The following is a 23,073-nucleotide window of genomic DNA, read 5'->3' on the forward strand; positions in this document are numbered from 1 at the left end:
TGAACCTAATGTGTGGATTCCGATGCCATAATATCTTCACTTGTGTACATGATAACGAGATTAGAAGCAGCTGTAGCTATTTTGAAGGAAATTAAATGAATTAAACCTAATCATTCACATTAAGAGATATTCGCATTCCTTCCCCAAAGGCTGTGCTAAATGTATATAAGGGCAGATTATCAGGAAATTAGGAAGTATAATTTTTATAGATTGGCTTTAGAAATGAGAAACTGAACAGCTAATCCATCATAGAGTTCCCTATGTGTCCTTGGGTCTTTTGTGTCTCCCTCTAATTCAGAAATTCAAAGTAGAAAGATCCAGGACCAAATGTTAACATTCAACCATGACATTGGTTATTCTGCTCACCATAGCACATGGTAGATCCACAAATCCCTTCAGTCCTAGAGAGACAAAAAACTTCTGAGTCTGCCTTTTGGTGTCACCAACCTTGATGGCATTGTGGCTTCTAGAGAGATGGCTTTTCAAAGTTGCCCATCCCAGTCAAGCCACTTCTCTTGCTCAGGGCTTAGTGTGAAATCTTCTGGGAAAAAATTTGGCTAGCAGTACTTTCCCAGTCATTAAGTGAGATGACAAGGATGCAACTTGATAGCCACTAAAACAGCAGTCTACTAAACCAATTTGGACACAGTTAGATGCCCACTTAAATGTTAATGGATGCTGTGAAATAATAATAGGCCTTAAAAGGGGGAAGGAGACCATGGTTGTAGAGTTGTACGTATTTCTAAAAGATTAGGGCAAAGTAAGCTCTAAGTAAGTTCTAAGTCAAGATTTGACTACAAGATGCTTTCCTTTTTTTAATTTTTAATTTTTGTGGGGACATAGTAGGTGTATATATTTATGGGTTACCTGAGATATTTTGATATAGACATGCAATGTGTGATAATCATATCAGGATAAATGGGATATTCATCACCTCAAGCATTTATCCTTTATGTTTCAAACTAGTCATACCTTTAGTTATTTTTAAATGTACAGTTAAATTTTTTTTTTTTTTTTACTATAGTCACCCTGTTTTGCTAGCAAATACTAGGTCTTACTCATTATTTCTTTTTTTTTGTACCCATTAACCATCCCCACTTCCCCCACCCTCGCTACCCTTCCCAGCCTGTGGTAATCATCCTTCTCTCTATCTCCATGAGTTCAATTGTTTTAAATTTTAGCTCCTACAAATCAGCGAGAACATGCAAAGTTTGTCTTTCTCTGTCTGGCTTGTTTCGCTTCACATAATGACTTCCAGTTCCATCCATGTTGTTGCAAATGGCAGGATCTCATTCTTTTTCTTTTTTCTTTTCTTTTCTTTTTTTTTTAAGACAGTATCTTATTGTGTCACCCAGGTGGTCTTGGCTCACTTGCATCCTCAATCTCTTTGACTCAAGCAGCCCTCCCACTCAGCCTCCCATCATTCTCTCTTACAGCTACATATTACTCCATTGTGTGTATATACCACATTTTCTTTTATCCATTCATCTGTTGATACAAGATGCTTTATTAAATTGACTGAGTGAATTGGTACTGCACTTGCTGTTTCTTTTTTGCTGGTTGTCTATCTTCCATCTCTATGAATAATGAAGAAGGACTGTTCTGCCTGTCAACACTGACCCACGTTACTTTCATTGCCTCCACCCATTTACTCACTTAAGCAGATGTAACATGGTTCAGAATTTTTAGCAAGTTTTCCCAGCTGTGCACTGTTCATTTATTTTCAAGTGAGCTAGACTCCAGCTGAGTGTTCATATACAGCTGATCCCAGCTGTAGCAAGAGCTTTGACTGAAGTGGTCTCTGGCTCCCTGAGTCTGTAACTTATTCAAAGACACTGTTTTCCCTGTACCAGGACCATGGTGAGGCATGAACTTAAATCCAATAAAAGAGAAATTCAGAGTTCATAGTGTTGGCCTTATTTAAAACAACCTTCCAAATAACAGCTTGGAAGGCCATACAATTCACAGCCTGCAGTTGGAACAGTGTACTTGTTCTCTTTCGCTGTTGTAGCATTGCTCATGCTCTCTTTTGGGACTTTTTGACTTGCAGATGCTAATACTGGAGACCGTGGACAGACCAATAATGCTGCTTCCGCATCAGCTTCCAACTCCACCTGAACGGTCCCGAGCAGCCAGCTGCACAGGAAAAACCACCAGTTACTTGAGTGTCACTCAGCAACACTGGTCACGTTTGGAAAGAATATTAAAAAGAGAAAAAAAACCTGTTCATTTTAGTGTTCAATTTTTTTATTATTATTGTTGTTCTTATTTAACCTTGTAAAATATCTATAAATACAAACCAATTTCATTGTATTCTCACTTTGAGGGAGATCCAGGGGGTGGGAGGGGTTGTGGGGAGGGGGAAAGCGGAGCACTAGAACACACAATCTCTCTCCCACGACAATCTTTTTTTATTAAAAGTCTGCTGTTGTATACTTTAAAAACAGGAGTCCTGCCTCATGCCCCTTCCACAAAAGAAGAAAACTTTGTTCTGTGCTGATGGGTTTTTTTTGAACTTTGTTTTCTTTTAAAGTCTAGTGCCAGACTTTGGTATAGTGCACAGCTTGAAATTGGTTGGGAGCTTAGCAGGTATAACTCAACGGGGACTTAAATGTCACTTGTAAAATTAATCCATATCTTCGGGTATTTATAGACTTGCCTTTGGCATGTTGGTGGCAGGTGTGGCAGACAAAGAAATGTGTATCATTCGTAACCCAGGGAGGTCAGTAAAGTTTGGAACTCTACAGGGAAGATTCTTAGTAGATTTGTTAAGGTTTTGTTTTGCTCTCAGTCAGCGCTAGTGATGTAGAGGCTTGTACAGGAGGCTGCCAGAGGGGAAGCAGCAAGCAAGACTCAGGCACACATGCTCTACAGGTGGCTCTTTGTTTGCCTGACCAAAGTTCTTTGCAAATCTTAGCACAGTTTCAAACTAGTGACCTGGGAGGAGACGGAAGGGGTGTTGAGCAGGCTGAGCTAGCTGCTGAGGTCAAAGACTGACGAGCCCAGAGGAAGGGGACAGGCCAGGAATACATCTCACCACTGTGAATAAGTTTGTCCAGATTTTTTTCTAAAATTACTTCCCTTGGAAAGATACACTTGAGAGGACATTGTAGTTAAATAATGTGAACTGTAACAGTCGTCTACTGGTTTATTTTTCATATTTTTTAATTGAAAATCGAGCTTGCAGAAATAGCCACATTCTACACATAGTTCTAATTTTAAATCCAAATCTAGAATCTGTATTTGTTTTTTAACCTCATGCTTTTTACATTTATTTATTGATGCATGTCAGATGGTAGGAATATTAAAAACTATACATCAGAATGATAGTCACTTATACCTGCTGACTTTATAGGAAAGTGATGATATAAATGTGTGTATATACATTATATATACATATATTCAATACTGCCTTTTTTTTTGTCTACAGTATCAAAATTGACTGATTGAAGCATGAGAAGAATGTTTCCCTCACACCCAGTTAAGAGTTTTTGTGTCTGTTTTCTTTGTGTATCAGTGAATGGTGTAAGAATCAGTCTCTCTTTTTGAAGAAAAAGCAATATTCCTTGGAATGCAAGGAGGATTGAAGGACTATGTTTGCCGTGAGGAAATAGATTTTCATGACTAGTTTGTTTTATACTTTTAAGGTTGGCATCTATGTGGGCCTTATATACTCTAAAATGAACTTTAGTCACCTTGGTGCTTATGGGCCATTACTTGACCTAGAATCTTTAAGGCACAATCAGTTGTACTTCACATTTAAAGATCACTTGAGTGATGGCCGCCTTTCCCTCCTACCCGCTCCTTCCCCACATGCCTTCCAAGGTTAGCTGGTAACTGTAGGGCTGCAGAGCTGAGCCCTTGCTTGTGTGTAACTTGCCCTCACCCTCCTCATTGCCACCTTAGGTCATGTTATGGGTCTTGTTCTCCAGAGGGTTCGGAAATGGAGTCTGTTGGCAGCCCTCCTGCAGGCCCTAGCACCCTGTCCTGCTCCTTAACTGTGTGTGTGACTCTCCAAGAGAGTTGTCCTGCCTGCTGAAGTGAACCAGTACCCAGAAAGACAACTGTGAGCCATCTTGGTTTTCACTGGCTGTTTAGCTGAGGTCTTGGGCCACAAAAGGGGTTTCACAAACCTCTGGATATATCAGAGTTCATGAGAAAGGAAACATGCTCAGTCAAACCAAATCAAACAAATTGAATTTTATGTTTTATAAAGTGCTTCTGAAAGTTAAGATTTGAAAGAAGCCTGAAATCAGAGTATTTGGCAGCATAACTCCTTAAAGGTAATGGCTTTGATAGACCATTTTCAGACAGAATTTATAAAGAATCTGAAAAGGCAGGTCTGTGATAGAGAAATGGACCTGCGTTCAGATCCAACTGCCCAGCAAGCGTTTGGATACAGACATTGCTCTGGACGTGGTATACTTGCCAGAGTCCACAAAAATCAGTGCTTATTTTAGGAAACAGGTTGCCCCCCACAACTGGGGTAAAAGAAGAGAGAAAAGTCACGCTTTTCTCTCATTTCATTGTGTGTGCGTGTGCGCATGTGTGCGTGTGTGTGTGTGTGTGTGTGTGTGTGTGGGCTGAGATGTGTGATTTTTCTTTCTCAAGGATCATGGTGGGATCACAGAACTCTTTTATACAAGTGAGATCCAGGTCTCTGAATATCTTTTTGTATATAATAATAATAATAAAAAGCTCCTCACCAAATTCAAGCTTGTACATTATATTTTCTTTCTATGTTTTTAAATTTAAGTTTTATTGTTTTGTATGTAAATATGTGGACCCAGGAACTGTTATTAATGAGCAAAAAGTTACTGTTCAGGGCAGTGATTCTGTTTAATAATCAGACAAAATGTAGACGAGCTTTTTAAAGCCATATAGTTTTAACTCTGTACAGTAGGTACCGGCCTGTATTATTGTAACAATAACTCTAGCAATGTATAGTGTATCTATATAGTTTGGAGTGCCTTCGCTTCCATGTGTTTGTTTTTGTTTTTGTTTTTTAATTTGTTCCTTTTTAAATTTTAATTGGTTTCCTGTATCCATGTCTCCCTGTCCACCCCCTTTCCCTTTGAGATAATAACTCACTCATAACAGTATCTTTGCCCCTTCCACAGTTAAGTTTCAGTGATACCATACTCAGGAGTGGGAAGAGGAAACCATATTCGTAATCTCATTTCGTTCAAGCCCTGCCTTTGTTTTGGTTCTGAATGTCTGTTTCCTCCTCAGTAGCAGTGACCGGTTTCATTTCATACTTAGTCCATTCAGGGACTTAGTGTAGCACCAGGGAGCCCTAGAGCTGGAGGATATCGAATAGATTAGATTTTGCTCGTCTCTTCCACAAGCCCTAACCATGGGTCTTAAAAACAGCAGATTCTGGGAGCCTTCCATGCTCTCTCTCTCTCCTCTTTTATCTACTTCCCTCCCAAATGAGAGAGTGAGAGAGAATTGGTTTTTTATAAATCGAAGTTTCTTAATAGTATCAGGTTTTGATACGTCAGTGGTCTAAAATGCTATAGTGCAATTACTAGCAGTTACTGCACGGAGTGCCACCGTGCCAATAGAGGACTGTTGTTTTAACAAGGGAACTCCTAGCCCATTTCCTCCCTCCCGCCATCTCTACCCTTGTTCAATGAAATATCATTTTAATTTCTTTCTAAAAAATCAGTTTAATTCTTACTGTGTGCCCAACACGAAGGCCTTTTTTGAAAGAAAAATAGAGTGTTTTGCCTCAAAGTACTCCATATAAAATGTCTTGAATAGAAGAAAAAACTACCAAACCAAAGGTTACTATTTTTGAAACATCGTGTATTCATTCCAGCAAGGCAGAAGACTGCACCTTCTTTCCAATGACATGCTGCGTCATTTTTTTTTTAAGTCCTCTTAATTTTTAGACACACATTTTTGGTTTATGTTTTAACAAAGTATGCCTAACCAGTCATCTTGTCTGCACCAATGCAAAGGTTTCTGAGAGGACTATTATATTCTCTATCCCTGTGGATATAAAGACACTGGCATTTCATCTATTTTTCCCTTCCTTTTTAAAGGATTTAACTTTGGAATCTTCCAAAGGAAGTTTGGCCAATGCCAGATCCCCAGACATTTGGGGGGTTTTCTTTGTTTTCAACTGATATTATATCTGATTCCTACTGTTCATGTTAGTGATCATCTAATCACAGAGCCAAACACTTTCCTCCCCTGTATAGAAAAGTAGGTATGCTTTACAATAAAATCTGTCTTTTCTGGTGGAAACCTGAGCCACTGAAAATAAAAGAGACAACTAGAAGCACAGTAGAGTCCCAGACTGAGATCTACCTTTGAGAGGCTTTGAAAGTAATCCCTGGGGTTTGGATTATTTTCACAAGGGTTATGCCGTTTTATTCAAGTTTGTTGCTCCGTTTTGCACCTCCACAATAAAAGCAAAATGACAACCAGTACATAAGGGGTTAGCTTGACAAAGTAGACTTCCTTGTGTTAATTTTAAAGTTTTTTTTCCTTACTATATCTGTCTACAGGCAGATACAGATAGATGTATGAAAATCTGCTTGCCTGTAAAATTTGCATTTATAAATGTGTTGCCGATGGATCACTTGGGCCTGTACACATACCAATTAGCGTGACCACTTCCATCTTAAAAACCTAAAAAACAAAATTTATTATATATATATATATATATATATAAAGGACTGTGGGTTGTATACAAACTATTGCAAACACTTGTGCAAATCTGTCTTGATATAAAGGAAAAGCAAAATCTGTATAACATTATTACTACTTGAATGCCTCTGTGACTGATTTTTTTTTTCATTTTAAATATAAACTTTTTTGTGAAAAGTATGCTCAATGTTTTTTTTCCCTTTCCCCATTCCCTTGTAAATACATTTTGTTCTATGTGACTTGGTTTGGAAATAGTTAACTGGTACTGTAATTTGCATTAAATAAAAAGTAGGTTAGCCTGGAAATGAAATTAAAATTCACAAGTGTGTGGTCTTTATTTCAGTACCCAACCCTCGTTCTTCACCCTACTATTTTGCCACTGCAATATGTAGTCACATCACCATTTCCGTTCCTCTAATTAGGGAAACATTAATCTTTGTTATGAAAAACAAGATATGAATACCACTTCTTGTTCTTTCCAATGATTTTATTCCATTGTGTAGCCCCAAGAGGTGCAGCTTCCATCTTGGAAACCTTTGGATTTGATGTAGAGGAAGCTTTGCAGACACTGCTTAGAAAAGAAAGAAAACAACTCTGAAAGGGACAGTTTTTAAACGTGTATAAGCTGCTGTCTTTGATTACTGTGTTCATGATTTGGTGTGGCTGTATTTTCTTTTAACTTTCATCCTATTAGTAATGGTCTTTGGGAGTCTCTGTAAAATATATGGACACCACAAACAGTGGGGCTGTACCTCCCAGGTAACCAACACATGTTGTGTTTGAGTCTGCTCATTTCCAATACTGGATGATGTATGTAAACATGTTATGTCTCTTAGTGCAAAAAGAAACATCATTTTTTTAGGGCTGGCTCACTCTGTCAGGCCTAATCTAAAGGCTAGATATAAGGTCATGTGACTGCTGCTTCAATAAAAACAAATTTATATTCGATAAAGTGTGGTCCTCTTATTTATTTACTGTGGTGTTGGGGTTGGCTAATTCCACTAACATTTGTAAAACAGTTAAACACATTTAACCAGTAGAGGCGACGGGAGGATTGGATTAGTGAAAAAAGATGTTACTTGTTCAATGGGCCTCCTGCTGGCACTGAAGTGCATTTGGGTGTCTGTCTTGTATAGGTTCTGGGATTGAGTTAAACATTGTGTTAGTGTCCTGCAAGACCCTTTCAATTTAGAATCCTGGAAGACTGCCTTTTTCGTTTTTAAGTCTTTCCAAGAAGTACTGACCACAAACAGTCCTTTGGGATCCTATTTCAGGAGAGCAGTGATGATGGATATAATTTTGTTTTTGTTATGTTTTGTTTTGTTTTGAGACAGAGTCTTTCTCTGTTGCCTAGGCTGGAGTGCAGTGGCACGACCTCGACTCACTGCAACCTCCGCCTCCCTAGTTCAAGTGATTCTCCTACCTCGGCCTCCCTAGTAGCTGAGACTACAGGCACACACCACCATGCCCAGATAATTTTTGCATTTTTGGTAGAGACAGGGTTTCACTTTGTTGGCCTGGCTGGTCTAGAACTCCTGACCTCAAGTGATCTGCCTGCCTCAGCCTCCCAAAGTGCTGGGGTTACAGGCATGGGCCACCATGCCCAGCCGGTAGATGTCATTTTGAAATGTGTTCTAGGAAGGTAGTGAGGAAAGGAGAGATCAGGTTTTAGATCCCTGTCGTTGAGAAGTTTGTGAAAGGAAGTGAACAAAAGTGTTGGGAGGGTCACACATTTCTCAAGTGTAGGTATATTTCACTCATCACCACCATCGGATTTAGGAGAGCTGAGGGACATAAAGGGAAAGCTACCAGGAAAAACCAAGCTGCCGTGGAAGATGGCATAATGAGGCCCACAAGTTAGGAGTTAGGAAGGGATGGATAATCATATGTATGTTTCTCCTTACATCCTCTTTCTCCAGAAGGGAGTGGCCACTCTGGCCCTCCCCACAGATTTGTCATCAACATCAAGACTTAATTAGACAAAGTTCAGGGCCAGGTAGAGAGAGGCTGTTGAGTGGCCCTGACTAATGAGGGGGCAGATGGTATGCAGTAGCTTGCTTTGGTCTTTTGTCCTGAGCTTTGGAGACTGACTCCATCCTCTCCTCACTGACCTAGAAAAAAAAAGTGGTCACAGGGATGCCTAAAAACTGATGCTTCATTCTGCGTACTCAAAAGTTCAGGGAAGGGAGTAAAGAAGAAACCCAAATGTTGGAGTAGGAAAGTTACAATCTGGCTCCTAGTCCCATAAACTTGTGATCCACAAAACTACTGAAAGGAAGTCCCCTGTGTGAACTCCTCAGTGCATCTAACGTTGAATCTTTCCTTACTCTTGAAATACGCTTAGTTTTTATAATCTATATAAATCTATATATCAATTCAGTGTTTGGGGAACTGCCCTGGAGTTTTTAAATCAAGACTGGAAGATGGAAATTTGTCCTCCATTCCATCTTAACCTCGCCTTACCCTGTCCTACAGCTAACAACAGTTTCAGGCTCTTGAACAAATAGCACTCGAATTGTTTCAGTAAGGAAAGGGAGATGCATATGATTTATGAATACACTGGAATGAAATCTATGTTTCCAAATTAGAAATTTGTATTTCTAATTACAAATGGATTCATAATTAAACAAAATTCCTGGGAGCAAAAGCTGTATTTACTGAGTTTGGAAAGAGAAGCTCTTTTTTCCCCTCAGTATCTTTTCTAAAAATAAGTGCGCCCTATATCTCCTTAATGCAGAAAAGTCTGGTAAAGTCAGAGGGATGACAGAATATGTTTACTTGCTTTGATTTCTATTACTGATGATTTACCATGTCCTCAAAGTTTGGCCTGCTTCTTGTAAAATGTCAAAAGCTAAGTAATTATCTGTTCTTTAAAATTCAGTTACTGTGAAGTTTCATTTGAATGGAATATTAGACGTTTAAAATTAACTCAATTCCTACATTTTTTTTTTTTTTTTTTTTTTTGAGACAGAGTCTTGCTCTGTCGCCCAGGCTGGAGTGCAGTGGCATGGTCTCGGCTCACTGCAACCTCCACCTCTCTTGTTCAAGCGATTCTCCTGCCACGGCCTCCCAAGTAGCTGGAACTACACGTGCCCACCACCACGCCCAGCTAATTTTTTGTATTTTTAGTAGAAATGGGGTTTCACTGTGTTAGCCAGGATGGTCTCGATCCCTGACCTTGTGATCCGCCAGCCTTGGCCTCCCAAAGTGCTGGGATTACAGGCGTGAGCCACCATGCCTGGCCTACATTTTTAACTATGGTATGCACATATGTTAAACTTTTATACAGAATAATCATTTTATAAGTAAGCCAAGTTAAATAATTCATTTTTATGTTCTTTTGTTTTTAACAACAGTTGTATAAATTTTTTTTTATTATACTTTAAGTTCTAGGGTACATGTGCACAACGTGCAGGTTTGTTACATATGTATACATGTGCCATGTTGGTGTGCTGCACCATTTTTATGTTCTTACGCCAGAGTCTTCAGATTTATGAAGGACAATAATAAAATAAGTAGTAAAAATATGTATGTTTGTGTGTATTTCTATTTCCACACCCCCACATTATTTTCCCCAGAAAAGGGCCAAAAAAAGTTTACCCTTCTAGCCAAAAGTTCATTATTTAATTTCTCTTGCCTTGGTTTGACATTAAACCCAGGACTACATTTCCCAAAACTAGTTCTTAGGTGTGGAATGCCTTATATCAAGTGTAATTTGTGAAAATGCAAAAAAATTTTTACTCACAAGTGGCTATAAACAAGGCAGGCACTTTCATACCCTTTCGCTTTGAGAATAGATGTGTACACAGAAATATAAGGTGCATGTAAGTGGTTCTTCTCTGGTGTGTTTAACTGATTGTCAGCGTAGCCTTGTCACAGAGCATAGCCAGCACTCCAGCCCCAGGAACAAACCCAGGCCCCATCAGATGGGGACAGACCTACCTACGCTAGATCACACACACGCACCCATAGCTGCAGTTTATGCCCTTGCTCCCACAGACTCATGTCCTCAGGAACCTTCACTTGGGTACCCGGTGCCCACCATCACAGCTCAGCATCCACACAAGGAAATTCTTTGTGCTGCTTTTGTCACTTATCGTTTCTCCTTTTGATCCAAATTGTTTGTGTTTCTGTTTGTTTTTTTTAACTATAAATTCTGTGAGCTCAGGATCTATATCTGAGTCAACGCTGTGTAACCCACAGCAGGCTACCTATTGTCGGTGCTTAAAAATGTGTTCAATGCAGAGACACAGAATGATGTGGCCAGAATGAGGTCATGCCAAGCTTCTGACATTTGTGCAGGCCTCCTGGCTTCGCTTCTCTCTAGAGGACTCCCACAGATACTCATGCGCCTGCCGATGAGTACAGGCCTGGAGCCCACAAAGCAGTTCGGAAGAGGAGGGGAATGAGTGGGAAGTGGGAGATAGGACTATTAGAGGTAGCAATGAAAAGACTCCAGAAGCGAACAAACGTGGTATGTGGGCATAGACCCCAGATGGCCCAGCCCTGGTCTCGCCTTCCACACCTTGACACTTTAGTGGGATCTGAGGGATTTCTCCGCAGACCACAGGGCCTTTTAAAAGGAAAGGGCAGCCTTGCCTCTCTGATGGTCCTGACCTACAGGTCAGTGTACTCTCCACATAAGGGTCCACAGCTTCACTCCCTACAGACTGAGCTGGGGGTGGGGGGCACCCATGTCCTTCCTGAGGAATGCTAGCCAGCTGTCTTCGCAGGAGTTCCCTGGGAAGACAGGCTCAGCAGGGCATTGTCGGCTCTCGGCAGCATCCATCTGTCTTGGCCCAGGAGGGGCAGCTCAGAGGGCTCTGGGTCTGGCTGCCCCTCGGAGGCGTCACCCAAGGGCAGCCACTCAGCTACCCGTGATGCCGAACAACTCCTGCATGAGGGGGGTAGCAAAGGGGTGTATGTCCTGGATGCGCAGCAGCCGCTGGGTGTGCTGGGCGTTGATGCTGCGGAGCTCGGTGAGCATAGCCATGATCTTCAGGAACAGGAACCTGCGTGTCAGCCAGAGAAAAGGTTGGGGGTGCAGCCCGCCCTTTCCCTGGCCCGCAAGCCTCGGGGCTGCTCTGAGGCTGCAAAAGCATAATCTCTGGACATTTCAGGTCAGCCAAGAGGCAAGGCTTGGCTGAATTCCGTAAGCTTCTCTTTCACGCTGTGGATGAGAAAGGCAGAACAGCCTGCCCAGTACTCTCCCCACTCCCACCCCATCCATGGGAGTTGTGTCTTTTTTTTTTCTTGAGACAGGATCTCGTTCTGTCACCCAGGCTAGAGTGTAGTGGCACGATCATGGTCTCACTGCAGTGACAAACTCCTGGACTCAGGAGACCTCCAGCCTCAGCCTGCTGGGTAGCTAGGACTAGAGCACATGCCACCATACCTGGCTAATTTTTTTAATTTTTTCTAGAGTTGGGGTCTGGCTATGTTGCCCAGACTGGCTTTGAACTCCTGGCTCCAAGGGATCCTCCTGTCTTGACCTCCCAAAGTGCTGGGATTATAGGTGTGAGCCACGACACCCGGCTGCGGGGGCTGCATCTTTGTACACAGAGACCTCCGTGGGAAAATCCAGATATTGCAGCTACCAGTTTGGGGGTATGGGTGTCACTGCCTTCATCAATGTCCAGGGGCCAGGACTGAGCAGAGTCGTCGTGGAGGTTAGGGGCTGCAGGCTGGAATCCCTTCCTGGAACTAGCTTTGGATCCAGTATCTGAGATGTACCATATGCCTCAGTCTCCCCACGATGGAAAAGAAAGCTGGCACTTCCAGCCTCCTGCCTCCATACAAGGAAGGGTTGAGCAAAGGATGCCAAGCCAAAAAGAAAGCTGTACAGGCCAAATAAGGATTTCAGGTTATAAGTTCACACTCTAATACTCAGTGTTGGCCTTAACCCTTCATGGCCTTGGGCTCAGTACAATCCAAGTTTGTCTCTGGGCCTGTGGGCATCAGTCTGGGCACTAGGTCACGGGAGCTATGGAGGACCAGTGAAGGTATAGAAGTCCCTTTCTGGGCCACATTTCCCCTGTTTGCTTGTGTTTTTCCTGGGAAGTGGTTAGGTAGTGCTCAAAAGTGTGAGCTTTGGACCTGGTCTGGCTGGCTCTACCTCCAGATGCCACCCTCTGGCTGTGAAGCCTTGGGCAATTTCCCTGAACCTTGGCTCCCTCACACCACCCTCACGGGTCCTCACCCCCTGCTGTGCTCACCTATGAGCAGGCTGGGGCCGATTGCATTCAATGTAGGACTTCAGAGTAATAGCGTATTGCTCCTGCAGCTGGTCCACCACGCGGTGCTGCACCACACCTGGGCGGTCTGGAGGGGAGGGGAGGGAGGTGTGGTGCAAGATCATGAGGCAAAGACAAGCTCAGTCCAGCCCAGAGTCAGGGCATTGCTCACCAACCACATTCCAGAGCTGGAGTCACCCAGGCAGGGAAGTGAGGGAAGACCAGGGCTGGGCATCACCCACTGACCCCAGGAGAAGCCAGCGACAGCCCCCATCCTGGCTGCACAGTGAATGAGGAGCAAGGCCATGGATTGGGACCTTCCCTGGGGAGGGCAGATAAGGCTGGGGGAATGTCAGGCAACCTAGGGGAGACCCTCACCTGGGGAGAAGAGGGAGATGGCCTGCATCAGCACATACTCCTCCTCGTGTAGCTGCAGCTTCTTCAGCATGTAGTGGAATTTCAGCATGGGCTCCAGCAGAAGTTGCTGGAAACCACCTGTGGATGGTAACAGGATGGAGGGGCAGCTTCTCAGCAACCTGACCAAGATCCTGTCATCCCTCACCAGTATCTTGTTTTCCACCATTCCATCTTCCTGCCCTGCCCTCCCAGAACCTGCATATCCTGGCGTAGCTCCCTTCCTCCCACAACTGCAGTGTTTCCCTCCCTCTGCCAGGGCAGGCAGGCTCTCTCGGGCACCTGCAGGGTCTTCCAAGCAGTAGGACAGCCGGCCACACTCCCAAGTTCCAGTCTCCGCATTGAATACTGTGTTGAATCTCAGCTGGCACAGCTCAAAAGTGGCCCCCTTCAGTAGGGAGATCTGGTCCTCGATGGGCAGGTCCCTGGCAGCAAGGATGGGGAGGGGAGGACAGCTCCCTGGGAGGCGGCCCACAGGCCGGCCCCAGCTGCCATCCCATAATCCGGAAGTTGGGGGCGAGAGGAAGAGGGAGAATGGCTCCTTTCCCTGAGGATGACTGCGGCTGCTGTCTGGCTGCCTCTCATCTCTCCCCTCACAACCCAGCAGACAGCTGTGTCCCCCAGCATCTTCTCCTCCCCTGCTACCTCTGGGAACTCCACCCACTGAGCTTGGCATCCAGGTCCCTTACAGCCTGGCCCTATCTCCTTCAACTCCTATACAACTCCTGACCTACACCCAGTGCTTTGGCTTCTAGTCCCTGGCCGCCTCCTTTCTGCCTCAGTTTCCCCCCTTGGAATGACTGCCCCTTTAGTAGATCCTGCTAGCCCCTCAAGCCAAGCTATGTCTTTGCTCCTCTCAGAAGTCTTTCCAGAATGCAGTCTCCCCTCTCCAGAGTGCAAGTGCCGCCCTTTTGGCCTGAGCTCCAGCAGTGGGGATGTTTGCTTCCTGCGGTCAGTGTTGGGTTTAAGGTGCACACACGTATTTCTACTGTTTCCCTGCAGCCCAGATGCCTGCAGCCCCAGTCCTATCACCGGAGCACAGGCCTCACCATGGAGGTGGCTTAACAAGCCTCTGAGATTATGGTTACACGGATACCCTTCTGGTCCTGCAGGGACCACTCCCTCCCAACCTGGGAGGGACCCCCACCTCCCCAGTAAGGAGGCATTCCTTACAAGAAAGAAGCGTCACAGCCTGAGAGGGAGGCTGCTTACTCTGGGTTGTGAGGAAACACTACCTCTGGCCTTGGCCTCTTTGGGAATTCCGGCCCTGAGCTACTGGCACCCATCCTTCTTTTAGATCCGTAACACTGAGCTACAAATGCCACGGAATTGATCTTGTTCTTCTGTGCCTCCCCATTGCCTGGCTTAGGACCCGGCATCGAGCTGGCTTTGGTACTTCCAAATCTACCCTCCACCATGGATTAGCTGTGACCTTGTACAAGTTTCTTATCCTCGGGGAACCTCAGTTTCTATCTGAGAATGAAGATGGCAGTGACACCTGGGTCACTGTGCTCAACATTGGTGGCCATGAGAAATAGCAAGTGGGGAGCCCTGGTGTTAAATTGTCAGTCACTGGATTTCACCAAGATCTTCCAATGTCCACATTTATAAGTAGGCTTCTCTCCCTGCCCCTTTAAGCTAATTTGCCACCATCTGAACCCCATTCCAAACCTGCTGTCAGCATCACCCCGTTAAATAAGTCATGCATGACTCCTACAGGGCCAGAGAAGCACCTCTGGGCTCCCAGACCATAACCTACCCTCAACCTGCTGAAGACACCAGGAGCTTCTGGCGGGTGTGTTTCAGCCCCGCTTGACCAGGCTTGGCAGGGCAAGGTGGCCTACCCAAGGACAGATACACCTGGCACCATCCCTAACCCTAAGATTGCAGACATATTCTGGGGCTGTGGTTCCTGCCACCCCAGGAAGTTCCCATGTCTCCCACTAACCCCAGTTGCCCCGTGGTTGTTGCCTCCATATCTAGCTCTGGGGAGACCTGACCCTTGAGTTCTGAGGACCACCCACCCTCCCCACGGCCTTCGCAGTCTTATCTTGTCTATTTCTCTCATTCTTTGGTCTGGAACTGTCAACATGTGATTCCTGCCCCTTTAAGGGAGAGTAGGAAAGGCTATCTGAATGCCCACTCTGTGCTGGGGGCTCTTCAGATGTGTTCTTATTTCACAGAACAGCCCTGCAGGGGAAGCACTGTTAGCTTCCATTGGGCAGGTGCATAGGCAGAGACACTGGCAGGCCCACAGCCACAAAGCTAACCAGCCACACAGCGAGGCCTCTACGTCCCCGCAGCACTGGCTGCCCTGGGGGGCAGGGCACAGGAAAGGAGGGTCTTCTGCCACCAATATCTCCCAAATTCAGGATCTACCCCAGGTCCTTTGAACCTCCTGGCTACTTCCAGTTCCTTTCCACACCCGACCACCCAGTCTCCATGTCCTACCTGAAGTAGGAGATGACTTTGGCAAAGTTGATGATGCCTTTGAACATGTAGGTTGACATGTCAGCCATGTGGGGCAGCAGGGAGAAGATCTCTTTCCCGCCATTGTCGGCTGGGGGTTTGTAGTTCCAGACACTGCCGTCCTCCCCCCGCAGCTGCACGGAGACCTTCACAGACCACAGATCTTTCCTGACCTGGCTCCACTTGGCAGCTTCTTCCCTCGATGGGGCCTGCAGAGACTCTGGCATCTCACAGCCACTGCTAAGCACCCCTGGCAGCTAGGACACATGCCAGGAGGCGGAGAGGGGAGAGACAGCACGTGTTTTCATAGACAGGTCCCAACTCAGGCCCCAGCCAAACGTGCACAGCCACAGCTGCAGCCCGAGAGGATGCGCAAATGCAGGCATTCACACCCACATGCACGCATGTGTCCTCACACATCAGACACACAGCCTTTGTTTCTTCTCTCTGGTGTCCTCTACCAGATGAAGGTGCTTTGGGGATCTATGAATCAATGGTCACACACATCCCTGCTTGGTTAAAATGGAGGGCAAGGGGGACTCCAACCATGGTGTGTCATCCCAAGCATTCCAGATGTTGGGCTCAGGAGACTCAGAAGGTTTAGGGCGCTATGGATGGGAAGAGCAGATCCGAGGTCACTGGGCTCATCCAGTTCTTTGAGCTGGGAAGGGCCACCTGAGATATCTATCAGTGCAAAGGGGAAGGAGGGCACTTGGAGCACAGACATGGCTAATGTGCCTGGGATCAAGAAACACCGGTTCACGAAAGTCACACCCCTCGACAGGTCCTGACCCTGTCCTCATAAAGCCCTGAATGCCAGTCACACTGGGGGACTGCCTAGCTTTCCCTCCACTTACTGCTCAGACCCAGTTCCTACCTGCTTTAAATGAGAGAGCAGCGATTTTCAAACCTGAACCTGCAACAGAATCACCCGGGGATCCTGCCCCTCCCTGGAGCTTCTGATTCAGTTGGTCTGGGGCGACCTGAAAATCTGCATGCTGATGCTGCTGACCCAGGGACCACACTTGGAGAGCCTTTGGGAATGAGACTAAAGCTTTGAGGAGCTCGCACAGACACAGGGCCAGCTCTGCAAATCTACCCTCCACCACTGATTAGCTGTGACCTCGTACAAGTTTCTTATCCTTGGGGAACCTGTTTCTATGTGAGAATGAAGATGGCGGTGACACCTCAGTCACTGTGCAGTTCCTCCTACCCGGAAATTCTTGAAATGGGAGAAGGTAGTGTCAAAGGTTTTCATCTGAGCGTCCATCAGCTCCCTGATCATCATCCGCTGCTCCTCCGTCAGCTCCTGCACTCCGGGTGGCTGAGTCCCGATCCGTTCTCTTTTCTTCCTCTTGATCAAGGCCCGCCTCTCCTCTACGGCCGCGTCGGACATGATCACTGCAGGGACAGCGAGGCTGGCTCAGGCACACATGCCCCTGGTCAGCCTCCAGCCCCCCAGGGATCTGCTGCGTAACCCTCTCAAGGCAGCAGAAGGCATTGGGTAAAAGGGAAAGTAATGGTGACAAGCGATTCTCCCCTGTCTGGACTCAAGAGGCCTGTGGGCTCCTCTGGAGTAACACCTGGGTGAGGACAGAGGTGAGGTGCGGCTGGGGTATCGCCCTCTGCAGTGGAGTTTGTGAGGACACTGTGGGGCCCTGGCAAGAGCAAGGGCTTCAGAATCCAAAGGCGCTAGGCTTGAGTGAAAACTTTGCCACTTACTACCTGTGACCCCAAGCAACCTCCTTAACCTCTCCTGCCTTCAGGTTTTTTCTTTGTAATCCAGAGAAACCGTGTTTACCTTGCACTGCTATTAAATGAGACCTTGCATGTAGGGTGCCTAATATAGTTCCTGGTACATAAGACATGTTCAGTAAATGGCATCTACTGTTATCATTTTTCGGATGAATTATATACCAAGACTCTTCAGAGGTGTCTGGGTCTCCAAGACCCCAGAGAGCTGGGCTACAGCTTAGCAAGAAATAGCAACTCCAGACACTTTATATATAGCCCGGAGCCTTAGGTCTTCTGTGGATTTTGGGAGCCCACTCATGCGTGTAGAGCAAAGCTATGAGGTCCTTGGTGGGGAGAGATCAAGAACACCTGCCAGCAGCCTAGAGAACTGAAAGAAGCAGCTTTGGGTCCCCTTGTGTTCCATGGAGACAAAAATGCGCTAAAAGCATCTAGCCTTTTCTGCATGAGCCTTAATCTCAGAGTGACCTAGGAGCACAAATATATCAAAGTTAAATAGGTAGAGTGAGAACACCTCCTGTCACCTGTCTGCTAACAGTTCCCCTGTGAAGATCCAGGTCTGGTGCGGATGGTGGGCGCTAGTAGCTATAAAGCGGGGGTCCTGTCACCCACGTGGCTCCTGCTTCCCTCCCCCAGATTCACACCCCTACCCCCAAATGTGGTTTCAAACCATTACAACAATTATGAAGGGGACAAAAAGAATCATGTAGGAGCAACTGAAGGGAGACAGAGGGCACGCCCTGGCAGGGTTGCCCAGCACACATCCCAGGACGGAGATTACAGACTCCCTCCATCACCCAGCGGGCCGGCTGCAAGCGCTCCCCCAGGTGGCTGCCTGTTGCACACTGACACCAGCTCGCATGTGCACGTGTGTTCACGCCCACACTCGCCGCGCATCTCCACACTCGCATGCACGCACCCACAGCACGTCTCTACACAGAGCCGTGCACCCCGGTCCCGGCCCGCCCGCTCGCCCACTGCTCACTCTCCTTCTTCATGCCGCTCTCCAGGCACTTGCGCAGCCGGCAGGCCTGGCACTGTCGCCGGGTCTTCCGGGTGATCTCGCAGGCGCCCTTCCGGAAGGGGCACCTAAGGCGGGCGTTGCGTTTCATGGCCCTCCTGTGAGAGAACAGGAAGCAGAAGGGAGGATGCACGGGTGCCCGGGCCCTCCGCCTGGGGCTCCGGGCTACACCACCTTCCTCCCCAGCCCCTACCAACTCGGGGAGGGGGACACTAGCCTTTGCGTCCCAGCTGGGTCAGATTTTATGGGAAGGGTGTAGGTGGGCGTCCCTAGAGGTCCAGGACTCGGCTAGAGGGGGCAGAAGCCGGGGAGGAAATCTTTTCTGGCCATTCCCGCAGGAAATGGGACACGTGCTTTTCGCCGGGCCTGCAGCCTCAGAACCACTTTCTGGGACACCTCCGCTCCAGGCCCACCTTCAGCGCCTTCCCTTCCTCCTGAAACACCTGTCCCCTCCTCTTTCACACCCTTGTTACCAGAAAGTTTCCATGGAGATGGGCCTCTTCCTCGATTTCCCCTCCTTAAAGGAGGAAGCCGAGGAAAAATGACCCCAGGAGGGTAAGAAACCACAGAAGCCCCCTGCCGCCTTCCCCAGCTCCCCTTCCAGACTGGGCGGCCAGGGAGGAAGGGGTGAACTATGGGGAAGCTTTTCTACCCTACGGGGCAGCGGCTTCCCCATGGCAGAGTGGATTTCCCTCGTTGACCTAGGGGGCAAGGAGGTCGAATGCCCGGAACAGCAGAGCGTGCAGGCGCGACCCACGGGCCCCGCACACCCCTCTCTGCGGTGCACAGAGAGGCAATGGGGCAGATGCCTTTTGGAGACTCTGGTACAAGATCACCTTGTCCCACAAAAGACACGGTCACTGCAGCCCTACCTTTACTTTCCCCATTTCCACAGCTGGATGGAAAGAAACAATTTCTCCCTTGGCTCTGGCCTCTGAGTCTGGTCCGGAGTGGAAACTGAGGGAAGGCTGGCCCAGGAGCATGGAACAGCCAGCTGGGGCTGCAGAGTTCCCTGAGGGCAGGCCTGGGAAGCTGAGCCAAGCCCGCAGTGACCCGGCAGGGGCAGGTTTGAGCTTGGTGGCCTCGGGCCTCGGACCAGCGACCAGCCCAGGGTCATGTTCTTCACAGATGCCATCCCTGCCTTTTGCCTTCCCAACTGGCCTGGGTAAGAAAGCCCTGATGCTACATCAAAGTCCACCGAGAATGGGTCAAAGGTGAAACCGGGGCTCACACTGATTGAAGGTATGCTATGTATCAGATGCTAGGCTAGGTATTTTGCAGTTTTGTAAATTTAGTTCTCAAACGCTGTGAAATTCATAATCTCATCTGCCTGGCACAGATGAGGGAGACTGAGGCTTGGAGACGATGGATTCCCAGCTGTCCTCCGGGTACACGACAAGCTGAAATTTGAATCCAGGTCTGCCTGATACTGGATTTAGCTTTTGCCCACTACAACATGTTGCCTCTTTCTGAGAGTCCCAGGAATAGTACCCAAACGAGGAAGGGAGAGCAGAAGATTCCCACATGCTGAGGCAGGATGCACAGACACTCCTTGGGCAGCCTCTTCTGTGCCAGCAGCATCTGGAGCTGGTGCAGACATCCAGCCTCTTCCACGCAGTCACGTGGCGTGTGGCCAGCTCAGGGACGTATCTGCTGCTCTTTGCTAGTGACTAGCTCAGGCATAGGCTGGGCCTGGCTCTAGCCAATGTGAGGGGACTCCTGGGAAAGATTTCCTTACTCTCAAAGCTGAGCCTTTTTGTGCGTCTGCTGAACATGATGACTCCTGCCTGAGCCCCGGCACTGTGCCCCTATAAGGGGAGCCAGACTGCAATGAGAGCTCTCGCGTGGGATGGCTGAAGAGAAAAATGGAAAGAACTGAGCTGCTGAACTCAACCTGGAGGCCTTCACACTTCCTGTTAGGAGAGGTAACGCGTTTTCCTTATTGCCAAACCAATTTGCGATAAAGGTCCTACGACTTGTAGCTGAACCCAGCCTGACACTGCTGATGTGTCTCACCCCTGTTACAACTCATGCAACGCGAATGTTCATTTCTCCCTGGAACCTGCCCTTTTCCATTTGCGTGCCCAGCCACCAGGAAGAACTCGGCAAAGGGCCATCAGGCAGGCTGTCTTGGAAATGCATGAGGGTCCCACATGTGGCTCCTGACATGGGAGCTGCTCCTTGCATACCCTGTGCCCTCCGGAGGGTGCCCCTGGAGGGCTTCCTCACACATGGCTTTCTCTCCTCCCCACCCCTCCCCTCCCTTCGGTCTGCTTCTCTTCCCATGGTCTGAGCATTTATTTTATGCCATTCTTTAGGAAACAACCACCCCAGAAGGCGAATGTGAACACTTGGATTTGGGAGTTTCAAATTCTTTACCTTTCACTGAGTCATTTTCCATTTTATTCAAGAGCACATGGAGAAACCAAGGTATATCTTAATGGAAGGAGACCCTTCCTGGGTAGAACAGGAAGACTGAAGATGAATGATTCCTCTGGGATATCAATGGCTCCCTTGAGACTAATTACAAGGCCTTTGGGTGGGCCACCAGCCCACACTGAACCTGGGGGACAGGTCAAGCTGAGGCCCTGAGACGTTACCCAGTGGGTTAGTGGCAGACCCCAGTAAGGTGTGACCCAGCGTGTCAGTGGTGGCAGGTGGGTGAAGGCTGATGGGTAACTCTACCTGAAAAAGCCCTTGCATCCTTCACATGTCATGACATTGAAGTGATAACCAGTGGCCTTGTCCCCACATACACGGCAGATTTGGGGACCCCCAACTTCCTCATCTGCGTTGACAGTGGGCTTTCCAGGAACAGACTCTGTGTCCTCACAGTATACAAAGTCAGCATGGTTCCAGCCTTCTTTGGGTCTCACCTCCAGGTTTGCTTCTGGGCCTCTTGGACTAGAAATGAGAAAACCACAGAGAATGAAAAGACTGGACAGGCATGTGTAGAGGCCTCAGAGGAAACACTCTGTCCCTTCCATGCATCACTCACATTTGGGCCTGTGGACTCAGGAACTGACCTCTCATGGGGAAAAAAAGCAGGGAATGGGGTTGGAATTGTTATAAAGAGAACTGTAATCATGACGTTTTGTACACAAAAATAGAGCCCTGGAATAGAACCTGTGAACAAGGGCATGGGAAAGACAAGGGCAAGAGGGAGGCAGAAATGAGAAGAAAAGAGAGCAGGCTGTCTGGGTCGGATCATGGAGGCCACAGCTGAGTGGACTGAGGTTAGGAGGCCACGACCTGGCCAGAGGTCTCAACGGGGAGCAACTCATGGACAGATTACTTGTTCAAGATGATTTCTGGGATTGGGACATTGAGGGAGGATAGTCCCTCAGGTGGGGTGTGGCCTAAGCTCCCTCAAGGAGCTGGAAAGGCTGGGCAGAAGGAGAATTTTCAACTAAGTAGCCAGGCAGATGGGGAAAAAGTGGAGGCGTGGCAGGCAAGATCACAACATGGGAAGAAAAATGGCCTGTGGTCCCAGCAGAGTTGGGGTCTAAGTGGATATTGAAGAACTTGTGCCTATTAATAGAGCTGTGGCTAAGCATGGTGGCTGATGCCTGTAATTCCAGGGCTTCGGGAGGCTGAGGCAAGAGGATTGCTTGAGCCCAGGCATTTGAGACCAGCCTGGGCAACAAAGTGAGATCTCGTCTTTACCAAAAATATAAAAAACAGCCAAGATGGATGTCGTGAGCCTATAGTCCCAGCCACTTGGGAAGCTGAGGTGGGAGGATTTCTTGAGCCTGAGGGTTTGAGGCTGCAGCCAGCTAGAATCGTTCTAGTGCACTCTAGCCTGGGTGACAAAGTGAGACCTCATCTCTAAAAGAAAGAAAAAAAGAAAAAAAAATGAGCTGTACTCAAAGATGTCCTCCCCAGGCAACTTCCGCCTTGAGAGCATAACCTGAATTCTACTTGGAACAGACATTGAGAATGCTCAGTAGAAATGGGGGACTATACTGTTACTACCATCCCCGAAAGTCTCTCTAGGCGCTGACTGACAAGCGCAGCCACCACCACAAATGATGATCCTTTTTCTAAAGCCAAAATCGAAACTTAATACAATTCTAACACATAAATTTCTGTTTCTAATGTCATGACAGGTGACATCTGACGGTTTCACCTGTAAGAGTAAATAAGGAATTAATCTGTCTCTGACCCTGGCCCTCCATTGCACTGTGAATAAAATACATTGACTGGAAACCTGAACTGAACAGGCATAGGGGAAAATCTGCCTGATTTTTCAAATCATGATCCTGACTTTATGTAGGCTTGCAGACAAAATGTATACTTTAGGTGTTCACAAAAACCTCAAGCCAAAAAGTTGATTTAAAGTGCATTTGGGTTGGGAATTCTCCCAGATACCCACAAAAGCAGATGGAAATCCTCCTTTTTTTTTTTTAACACCAAGTCGTGCTCTGTCACCCAGGCTGGAGTACAGTGGCTCCATCTAAGCTCACTGCAACCTCTGCCTCCAGGGTACAAGCGATTCTGCTGCCTCGGCCTCCTGAGTAGCTG

At 47.1% G+C, this 23,073-nt stretch overlaps 4 protein-coding genes across 11 annotated transcripts in view; 2 read left to right on the forward strand and 2 right to left on the reverse strand.

The window, feature by feature from the left end:
• The window catches only part of GSK3B (glycogen synthase kinase 3 beta), a 270,425-nt gene extending 262,817 nt beyond the window's left edge, over positions 1–7,608 (forward strand). For both annotated transcript variants that reach the window (XM_050781893.1, XM_050781894.1), the window contains one exon: positions 2,051–7,608. In XM_050781893.1, the coding sequence (XP_050637850.1) occupies positions 2,051–2,118 (68 nt within the window). In that variant the 3' untranslated portion in view covers positions 2,119–7,608. The remainder of the gene's footprint in view (positions 1–2,050) is intronic.
• Positions 1–23,073, reverse strand: part of NDUFB4 (NADH:ubiquinone oxidoreductase subunit B4) — an 812,324-nt gene that overhangs the window by 767,406 nt on the left and 21,845 nt on the right. The gene's annotated exons all lie outside the window — the stretch shown is intronic.
• Positions 1–23,073, forward strand: part of LOC126949250 (cytochrome c oxidase copper chaperone) — an 846,236-nt gene that overhangs the window by 690,978 nt on the left and 132,185 nt on the right. The gene's annotated exons all lie outside the window — the stretch shown is intronic.
• Positions 10,266–23,073, reverse strand: part of NR1I2 (nuclear receptor subfamily 1 group I member 2) — a 36,835-nt gene continuing 24,027 nt past the window's right edge. For both annotated transcript variants that reach the window (XM_050781895.1, XM_050781896.1), the window contains exons 2-9: positions 21,235–21,453; positions 18,514–18,647; positions 16,990–17,177; positions 15,759–16,033; positions 13,590–13,732; positions 13,272–13,388; positions 12,876–12,981; positions 10,266–11,672 (exon numbers count right to left, since the gene is read on the reverse strand). In XM_050781895.1, coding sequence (XP_050637852.1) covers positions 11,528–11,672; positions 12,876–12,981; positions 13,272–13,388; positions 13,590–13,732; positions 15,759–16,033; positions 16,990–17,177; positions 18,514–18,647; positions 21,235–21,266 — 1,140 coding nt within the window. In that variant the 5' untranslated portion in view covers positions 21,267–21,453 and the 3' untranslated portion in view covers positions 10,266–11,527. The remainder of the gene's footprint in view (positions 11,673–12,875; positions 12,982–13,271; positions 13,389–13,589; positions 13,733–15,758; positions 16,034–16,989; positions 17,178–18,513; positions 18,648–21,234; positions 21,454–23,073) is intronic.

Source organism: Macaca thibetana, chromosome 2 (genome assembly GCF_024542745.1).
Source record: "Macaca thibetana thibetana isolate TM-01 chromosome 2, ASM2454274v1, whole genome shotgun sequence".
NCBI classification, from domain to species: Eukaryota; Metazoa; Chordata; class Mammalia; order Primates; family Cercopithecidae; genus Macaca; species Macaca thibetana.